Source organism: Erinaceus europaeus, chromosome 9, assembly GCF_950295315.1.
Source record: "Erinaceus europaeus chromosome 9, mEriEur2.1, whole genome shotgun sequence".
Classification (NCBI taxonomy): Eukaryota; Metazoa; Chordata; class Mammalia; order Eulipotyphla; family Erinaceidae; genus Erinaceus; species Erinaceus europaeus.
The window spans coordinates 110,283,773-110,294,082 of record NC_080170.1 but is presented as its reverse complement, the minus strand read 5'-3'; the positions used below and the strand labels follow the sequence as shown (position 1 = coordinate 110,294,082).

At 40.5% G+C, this 10,310-nt stretch overlaps 1 protein-coding gene across 1 annotated transcript; it reads right to left on the bottom strand.

Moving 5' to 3' along the window:
- Window positions 1-1,651: 1,651 nt before the first annotated feature.
- Window positions 1,652-3,376, bottom strand: SST (somatostatin). Its single transcript, XM_007532732.3, has 2 exons — window positions 2,854-3,376; window positions 1,652-2,009 (listed from the first exon to the last, which is right to left on the bottom strand). The coding sequence occupies exons 1-2, from the start codon at window positions 2,989-2,991 to the stop codon at window positions 1,797-1,799; spliced, it is 351 nt and encodes a 116-aa protein (XP_007532794.1). The 5' UTR covers window positions 2,992-3,376; the 3' UTR covers window positions 1,652-1,796.
- Window positions 3,377-10,310: the final 6,934 nt, after the last annotated feature.

Below are 10,310 nucleotides of genomic sequence, written 5' to 3'. Positions count from 1 at the left end.
AGCCATATTCATATTTTAAAAGGTTTATTTTCTGGCACAAATATATATGTATTTTTAATAAAATGTGGCTCCCTTCTTTGATGTTTGCATCCTATTGTTAATGATTTCATATTTGGATATTCATTTTGCATTCATATGTTTACATGTGATTATTGTTCTAGAAACTATTTAGAAATACAATTGATAGTTAAAACCCAAAACTCAGATCTCTAAAGGAACATTCATCTAGGGTCTCTGTGAATTAAGTTCACAATTCTCTTATCTCTATTCTGATTGTTCCCATGTAATAGTCTATACTAATGCTAATAATAACAGCCAGCATATATCAAAAATTCTATTTATATTCATATGGACTCTCATTTGGTGGACTCAGAAAAAGACTTGAGATATTTCCTGTAGTTATTTGGTGATTTGTATTTTGGTGTGTTTATGCTTTCAATCGTATAGCATTCACAAAGCACATGGACCCGCGCAAGGATCCCGGTTCGAGGCCCCAGCTCCCCACCGGCAGGGAAGTTGCTTCAGAAGCGGTGAAGCAGGTCTGCAGGTGTCTATCTTTCTCTCCCCCTCTCTGTCTTCCCCTCCTCTCTCCATTTCTCTCTGTCCTATCTAACAACTAACGGCATCAACAGCAACAATAATAACAACAACAAGGCTACAACAACAAGAGCAATAAAAGGGAATAAATAAATAAATATTTTAAAAACATCCTGTAGCATTCACTGAGTGGACCCAGTGCATGGTTATTGTAACCTACAGTGCTCTCATGTTGGAATCTCATAATAAAATTGATGTCTCCCCTAGGAATTATGTTATTAGTTTGATTTTTAAACAGACAATTAGTTAACCTTGTTCAGCTTAAAAGAACATTGTCAAAAAAGTTATTAAAAAACATTAGTGTTTCTTCAGAACAATGTTCTCTGGTGGCAGAGGAGGATCTAGTAGGGATTGTATTGTTATGTAGAAAACTGGAAAATGTTATGTATGTACAAACTATTATATTTTACCATTGACTGTAAGCTATTAATACTCCAATAAAGAAATTTAAAAAAAGAAAGGAAAAAGAAAAATGTTTCCAAACTAGAGACAAATTTTACCTTTATTTAGGTATTTATACCAACTCCTTTCCTTTATGCTCTAATTGATTTTTCTACTGTTTTTAAAATGCGTTTTATGTATAAACATATTATGTAACAGCCTAGTGGATAATCGAACATTTCAGTTAATCTACCCACAAATACTCATTTCAGCCTTTAGTGTTAAGTGTATTTAACACACAACTGATGTTTGTGTGTATCAGTTCTTTCCAATACGTATCACTAGATAAGAAACAGTATTTATAGTTAACTAAAAAATACTTACATTTGAAATGTTGAAAAATATAAGTATTACTATTTAAAATATGCCCTCTACTACCACAGACATTTTTAAGTGGTATGTGTTTGAGATTTGGAGTTCATATATTTTCTTCTGAGTTCTAAATTTAATTTTTATTTATTTCTTATTATAAGATTATAGAATATATAGCTCTACGTCACACCTACCACCGTCCCACGGAATTATTCATATCTTGAATAATTCAACTTTAATGACCAATCACTGAAATCAATTGTATATTACAATGGAAAGAATTTCACAATACAACCTTGGATTCTTGTTTTCCATAATTTTATTTTGTATTTACAGTCATCAATTCCTAATGCAAGGGTCTTATTGGGGTCTGGGGGAAGTTAGGGGAGAGAAATGGGATCTGGAGGAAAGGACTCATAGGTCTTACATGGGTGACAATAATGAAGCTAACAGGATGTGAAAGTCTTCCAGAAGAAATTCTTGCAGCCAGCTTTGCGTTCTCGGGGTGCCATGGCTGGGTTTGAATTAGCAGATCGCTGCAGCTCCAGCCTCATCTCATCCTGCTCAGCAGCCTGGGACAGATCTTCAGGTTCAAGGGCATCATTCTCTGTCTGGTTGGGTTCAGACAGCAGCTCAGCCAAGAAGTACTTGGCCAGTTCCTGAATGGTGTGGAAGGATGGGGGGGAAATATGAGAATAAGGAGGGAGAAGAAGAAATAGAAAACACACACACTTTGAAATACTGATTCAGTCATGCTTCAAAATATAATTTTCACAGCTGGTTTTTTGTTTTTTTATCACACTTAAAATCGGTTAAGGACATTAAAAGAATTACAATTGCTATAGCCACCAAGTAACACAATGGATTTCAAAATCTCAAACGTCTCTGCAAGTTTTCTGCCGCTGTGAGCTTAAAACACACACACGAAAGAAAGAAACAGCAGGTCATTAAGAGCAATTTTGCAAAAGATAAAGCAGTTGTCAACACTTTAACTCGGTCTCCGTGTCTTGAACGACAAATTGGAATGGATATCTCCATTGATACTATGTCAACTGTAAGAAAGAAGACATTTCAGAGCAGTAAACATTGCATTTCTTCTGCAGTGTACACTCCTAAGCCCCCAGCCTTTCCTGGAGTAAAGAAGGGTTGTTTAGGAAGGTAGGGAGCTGCTCGGAAGATCCGCGCTTTCAGCACTTTGGTCAGCACTTCGCAGCCAGCACCAGGGACAGATGCCATCATCTCTGTGCTCAATTACCCAGGAATTTTGATGACAACTCACCTAAACAGCGACCGACTCCGCTGATCAGGGAGGAAAAAGAGAGTTAGGGGACTTTACACTTTGGAAGTTTCCCTGAGAGCTTTGGGAACTGAGGAACCCCTCAAAAAAGTGTAGAAAGTCTCCAGGAGTCCCGCTGAAGTCCACCCAAAGGGCAAGGGAGAAGGTAAAGGGGAGGCTGGGAGATTCGAGAGCAGGGAAAAGACCTCGAGGGGGGATCTCCGTACCTGCTTTCCCGCGGCAGCTGCCAGGGACTTCTGGAGAAACTGGCGAAGTCGAGGGTCCGAGGGCGCGCCGCTGACGCAGCCTAGAGCCAGGACGATGGAGAGCGCGGCCAGCGCGCATTGGAGGCGGCAGGACAGCATCTCGGCGCCCGGAAGCCCAGCGAGGAGCGCTGGAGCAAGTCTGATTCGCAGGCAGCAGCGAAGGTTCCGAACCTGGCGACTCCTAAGGCGGCTTGCCTGCTCTCCACTAGCTCCCCCCTCCTTTTAAACTCTTTCTCTGACGTCAGACTAGGAGGCGCCCCCAGATCTCACCAGCGCTTTTACGCACCATTACCCTCATGAAATCAATCACAGAAGTGAGAGGAGGCGACACAATCCAAAGTGGTTTACTTAGGAAAAAAAAAAAAAAAAAAACCTGTGCAGGCACAGAACTACACGATTGATTGATTGACACGCCACACTCTCTACACAATCTTTTATAATCATTCTGCGCTATGCATGTCCGCAGTCCATAATTTTACTAATACACATGCATACTCAATTAAACACAGAGGCTCATACAACCCCTGAAAAGGGAAAGACACATATATATGCAAACAAATGAACCCAGACAACATCATAAGCAAACAAATACAAAAGTTAAAATTCAGAACCAGTCCTCTAAGAAAAGATTTAACAATGGTGTGTGGATGTTAGAAGGGCTGAACTACCCCTGATTCCATTAGCTTTGTAAACAGTTTTATACATTAAGGTGTTCTTCACTCAGAAAAAAAAGGAACCTTAGACAAATCCTTCATCTTACAACCTAAGAGATTTCTGCTCTAGTTGCCTTTTGGTCTTGACAAAATAAATAAATACATAAATAAATGTTGTTTTTATGTCATTCTTTTTTTTTGTACCTAAGAACATGGAACTGGGAAATAATCTCAGTTACCACTTACTACGCATTGGTATTGAATCATTGGTGTCTGGAAGCATAGTGAGGTGTGGTGGCTCAGCATCCTCCACAACAGAACAAACACCGGATCGTCACATTCCAAAGATGGGACTGTTTTGTTTGTTTTCAATCAGCTATTGACTTTGTTAACAGGTCTGTTGCCAGTCAGAATTGTGTAGGTCAGGAACCTCTACCTCCCCACCTACCTCCAATTGGGAAATGAAAAAGTCTGGGGGTTCTCTGAATATAATAAATTGTTATTTTGTGTTTGTATGTATGGGGAAAAGAGAAACAGACTCCTAGGTCCAGCACTGCCCCCCCCCCCCACACACACACACACATTGTACTTAAGATGTGTTGTCCTAGAATTCTAACTGTGGTCTGTTTGCTATCTAAATCAGAGCTCCAGAGCTTATTTATCTATTTACAAAATAATTATCAAGGAAGAGATAGCTAATAATCCAGCATAGACCAATGGTCCCTGAAGGCTCTTCAAGGCTCACATTTTATGCCCTTCAAACTCTTAAAAAGTTGAAAAAATACATACTTTCCAGAATCTAAGTGAAGCAAATAATTTGGCCAATCTTTTCACCTGTCATATATCACTTATATATTCTAAATACTTTGTCACTAGCCACAGTATATAGAGTATGAGGGGAAGAGAGGTATCCTGAGTGATTTAGATATATATCACCATTTCCTTCTGAGTTTACAAATTAAGGTAATAAGAGAATACACAGCAAACTTGGCAAGTAAAGAGTAGTCACAAAGCGAGGCATTAAAAACTCACTCAAATGTGTTGGAACAGTCTGGGAGAACTATGACTCAGGTGTTACTGAAGTCAACCCCAGGAAATACATTTTTCCCTTTATGTTCTATAACTTTCCTTTGTTCCTGCTTGAGAGGTCATCCCAGATGTCCTGAGGCTCTCACCCAAATAATTCTTCCACTTAGGACTTGGATCTTGGCAGCCCTACTGAGTAAAGAGAGTTGCCATATCACAGGAATCATCTAGAAAGTACATAAGTAGCTCTACCACCTTGTTCTTTTTCTTTTTTGTAGGTATTTTAAAAACATTTTATGTCTGTATATATGTATTATTTTTAAAATAATTTATTAAATAAAAAATATTGACAAAACTATAGGATAAGAGCAGTAAAATTCTACACATTTCCCATCACTAGAGTTCTGTATCCCATCCCCTCCACTGGAAGCTTTCCTGTTCTTTAACTTTTTGGCAGTATGGACCCAGGATCATTATGGGGTGCAGAAGGTGGAAGGTCTGGATTCTGTAATTGCTTCTCCACTGAACAGGGTATTGACTGGTCAATCCATACTCCTAGCCTGTTTCTATCTTTTCCTAGTGGGGCAGGGCTCTGGAGAAATGGGGTTCCAGGGTACACTGGTGAGGTCATCTGCCTGGGGAAGTCAGGTTGGCATCATGGTAGCACCTGCAACTTGGTGGCTTCAAAGGCATTATGATATAAAGAAGAACAAATTGTTTGATAATCAGGAACCTAAAGGCAAGAATATAGCAGATGTGATTTAGGGTCTCCATTTTGGAAAAAGTTAGTAGCTCTATTTTAGGTATATTCCAAGGGGCCCATGACTTTACTAATTTTTGCCTGAGCCCAATAGTTAACATGCAAGTGGACCAAAGGTATTATTTGGGAAGATAGTGTCAGGGTCGGAAATGGCACTAGAAAGCTGGATCAGAGTAGAGAGTGGCTCCCAAATCTGGGAAAAGTATATGAATATCATTAACTGTAAACCCCATTGATTTGATCTGGGGCCTATTTTCAGTGCAGGAGCCTATGTAGCCTCTGCATCCCTGTAGGTCTGAGCTCACATGTGGTCATAGCTGGGAACATTCTAGGCTGCACCCATTGCAAAAATCCTTTACCAATGAAGGAAGATGGGTCCAGCAATGGGTACCTCCTTGTTCTATGCTCTGAAATCTCTGCTACCTCTCTTCCCCAATTCCCCTCCTCTCATACTCTTATTCTTCTCTACCCTTTCACTCCTCCCCATTGTCCATAATCTTTCTCTGGATTTATTTCTCAGAACATTTCATCTTTCTTTTAGTAGTCTCTTCCCATCCCTATTGTCACTCTTCATTGTTATTCTTCCCTCTCTCTACTCATCTTTTAATTTCAGTAAGCTTCCATCTGACTATTTCCTGTTTTTTTTTCTGTACTTCTCTTTCCCTCCCATCCTGCTTAGTCAATATCTATCTGCCTTTGTTCTATCTATCATCTCTCCCCATTCTTCCTCCTACCTTATCAGCTACCTCTCATCAAAAATACTCATGCTCTCTAGCTGCTTAAGTATATACTTAGGAGTAGTGAAGTCTGAGTTGCTTCCCTCACACATTAACTGAAGTTCTGAAGCTGTGGATGAGATGATTTCTGATTTTTGTTTGTTTGTTTGTTTGTTTGTTTGATTATCCACAGTGTTATGACTCTTATACTCACTTGAGAGAGAAGAAGAGCCAGAACTAATGGAACACAAATTCTTCCTCAAACCTCCCATAGTCAGGTTTTGCATAAAGATCTGTTGAGCATAAAGTTAGCTCAGAATTTCTCAAACTGAGTTCTCTGCAGTTAGCCTTCAAAGACCTTTCTCCAAAGACCCAAAGAATAGGAGATGGAGGTGATTTCTGGTTATACTGTGGATCCTATTTCCCAGACCTTTATCATCAGGAATCAAACTACACACACACAAAGAGAGAGAGAGAAAGCCTTGTACAGCACCTGTGGATCACAAGGTAATTTCTCATCCATTGCCTCAGTCTATACCAGTTCTGTCTTACAGATGAAGAAGTCTTGGGGGTCGGGCAGTAGTGCAGCGGGTTAAGTGCACATGGCGCATTGCACAAGGACCAATGTAAGGATCTTGGTTCGAGCCCCCGGCTTCCCACCTGCAGGGGGGTTGCTTCACAAACAGTGAAGCAGGTCTGCAAGTGTCTGTCTTTCTCCTTCTGTTTTCCCCTCCTCTCTTGATTTCTCTCTGCCCTATCCAACAACAATGACAGCAAAAACAACAACAATAATAACAACAATGATAAACAACAAAAGAGAAAAAATAGCCTCCAGGAGCAGTGGAGTTGTAGTGCAGGCACTGAGCCCCAGTGATAACCCTGGAGACAAAAAAACAAAAGTCTTAAGCTCTGATGAACATAAAATTGCCTGTTATGTAGATACACAGGCAAGAAGTGACAATATTAAAGAGGGGTTGGAATTCCAGGTGAGAAACTGTTACCCTCCCCTCACTGAGTCATGCCAGAAGTGCCTGAACAGCCAGGTCTCCAGGACCCTTACAAGGCACACACATCTGTTTCATGCACAGCTCTTCCAACCAGACTTTCTATCACCTTCTTTATGGAATATATATTTGGGAGGTTATTACCTACCAATATGAGGAACAGGAAATCATTTAAATTAAAAAGAAAACAGTAAATCCCTGAGCTGTGACAGATAGTCACCATTAAGCAATGCAAGGAACTAGTAAGTTTCTGCACTGGGAGTTCAGAGACACTGGTTCTGGCCAGGGTGCTACCATAGTTCATTTGTGTAATATTTTTTTATTGTCTCAGGTATTGGTTTCTTGTCTATAAAATAAGAGGTTTGGTAGGTATCCCTTCCAGTTCCATTCAGCATTGATGATCAGTGGGTTTAAGCTGGGGGAAACAAAAGGGCAAGTTCTAATGATAAAATTGTTTCTTTCTCAAACTGAAAACTTTATACTGGAAAAGATCTGAATGTTACATAACTGAGGGGGAGGAGGGCAGCTGCTGTAGATGCTTCAGAGGTCTGTTAGAGGACTTGCTCTTGAGTTTTGTTTCTGCTATTCATCTGCCATCCTACCTCCTCCCACTCCACACTGGACCTATTTCTCCACCTACAAAGCTGATCCACTCAAATTATTTCTACAAGCGCTGATAATCTGAACAGTTTGAGAGGCTGATGATACAGCAGTGGACAAGATAAGGAAAGCTCTAGTGAGGAAGACAATAAATATATCAATTAGTTCAGCTATGTTGACATTGATGAGGGCTAAGTCAGCATAAGCAGCATAGTACCTAAAGGAAAATCCTTTTGAGGAGGAATTATTTAAAGAGAGACCTGAATTATGTAATGGAATTGGGCTTGTAAATATCTGAATGGGGCCAGGCTGTGAAGCACCTGGTTAAATACAAATAGTTCTAAGTGCAAGGACCCACACAAGGATCCCAGTTCAAGCCCCCCCCCTCCCATTCCCCACCTGCAGGGGGGTCACTTCATAAGAGGTGAAGTAGGTCTGCAAGTGTCTCTCTCTCTCCTTCTCTTTCTCCTTTCTCCCCTTCCCCTCTCAGTTTCTCTCTGTCCTAACCAATAAAATAGAAAAAATGGCCTCCAAGAGCAGTGGATTCCTAGTACAGGTATAGAGCCCCATTGACAACCGGAAGGGGAGAAAAGTCTGAATGCATGAATCTCCTCGTCAAATGAAAGGACAATCAGTTGAAAGACCCAAGGTACAAGCCTACTTGGTATATTCAAACTTTGGCAGCAAGCTGGGCTTACTCGAACATAGTGACTGAACCAGAGAAGATTAGAAGATGAGATGAACATCTTATGGGGTCAGAGCACATTTATTCTTAAAGACCATGGTGAAGCAGCCACTGGAGCACTTTAAGCAAGAAATTGTTCTTACTTGATCTTTGTTAAATAATGCTTTTCTTCTAAGGAGAGAATTAACTATAAAAATTCCGACATGGGAGCAGGGGCATAACTTAGGAATATAAGAAGTATTTAAGAGTTTAGAGAAGTACTGCTCAGCTCTGGCTTCTGGTGGTGTAGGGGATTGAACCTGGGACTTTGGAGCCTCAGGCATGAGAGTTTCTTTGCATAACCATTATGCTATCTACCCCTACCCATATGTTCTTTCTTAAACAACCTATGGGCAAACTGGCTGACTTAGCATAAAGTCATGTTATACCTTCACAGAGCACCCCCCCCACCCCCCCAGAGGCTTTGACAACCAATCTCCAAGACTATCTTCCTGGAAGATAAGGTAGTTTATGATGTATGACTGTTATTGGGGACCTTCTTTTCCAGATTACTCCAGGTAAGAGAAATCATTTGAGGTTAGAGTGGTAACCATGAAGAAGATAAAGACTGCTCAGGTTTAAAGTTTTTTTTGAAATACATTTCATAGATCATATGCCAAGGAATCAATAGGGAAGAGAAACCAAAGACAGTAATCTAGAAATTCTCTAAAATGCCTTCAAATTCCACAAATTCCTGATAGTGTAGGAAAGAGATTTCTTTTCTTTTCTTTCTTTTTTTTTTTTTTTAAAGGAAACGTTAACATAAGAGAAGTACAACTCCACACAATTCCCACCAGCAGATCTCCATATCCTATAACCTCCAGTGATAGCTTTCCTATTCTTTATCCCTCTGGAATATGTACCCAAGGTCATTGTGGATGTAGAAGGTGAAAGGTCTGGCTTCTGTAATTGCTTCCCCACTGAGCATGGGTGTTGACTGGTTGACCCATACTCCCAGCCTGCCTCTCTCTAGGAGAGAGATTTCTAATAGATGACCAGATCTTCTGCAAATGGAAACTGTTTTTATTTCCTAGCCAGGAAAAAAAAAAAGGGAGAAACACAGTCAGTAGTGAGAAGTTATATGAGCTGGTGAAAATAATGCAGAACTAAATGTTTGAAGCCAAGTCTTTAGTTTTCAGTGTGTCCTGCTCAATGTGGACCTTGGATTCTCTAAAATATGGTTTAAAAACCATCAGATAATCTAAGTGGAAGTTCTAGGTAACCTATCAAACAAGATGAAATGACTTCTTTTTGTTTTTGCTGTTCAGAAGGCTACAGCCAACACCAGTTCAAGGGGTGAACTTCATCGAGGCAGATAGACCTTGAGATCTGATGAGTCCCTGCTGATGCCTGACTCCCCTGGGGACATCCAGGACATCATGCGAAGGTCCATCAATATCTCTCCCACGGAAGTACAGTTGGCAGATGCTGAAATTTACCTAATGGAAAATAATCTCTTGTGTACTTTTTCTTGAAGCCATAGAGCATTAAAATTTGGTAACTAATGATACTTTAGTGTAGATTCATTTGTTGAAGTGGCTTCTAGATTTGTCATCCAAATTGTTATCTGATGTAAGGAAGGGACATTATGACTTACGTGGACTCAGGAAGAGATTGATTTTTCATGATACAGACAGCAGGGGGCAGACTTGCTGGCTTATGTTGCTGAGGTGAGGAGTAGAGCATGATGAGTATGTAGACTCTTCTTGCTAAAGGGCAAGTGTATACTATGGCGAGAACACCCATTGGGATCTTCTCCTCATAGCAACTCTGCCAGCGCAGAGCTCAAGAATGAAATCTTAGGATTCTTTCAGGACTTCTGCTGGCAGGATTGCAAGTGAAAGAGACTCATACTTCTGGAGCTGCTACTGGCAGAGGACCCAGACTTCCCTGCCAGACTTTCACTCTCACCCACAAAGTCTAAGTCCAGAGTAC

What these genes read in the sequence shown, in the direction of transcription:
- SST (XM_007532732.3), bottom strand. Translation starts at nt 2,991, where the DNA reads ATGCTGTCCTGCCGCCTCCAATGCGCGCTGGCCGCGCTCTCCATCGTC. An exon ending in CAGCTGCCGCGGGAAAGCAG is followed by an intron (nt 2,010 to 2,853) that starts GTACGGAGATCC and finishes CACACCATTCAG; the next exon opens with GAACTGGCCAAGTACTTCTT.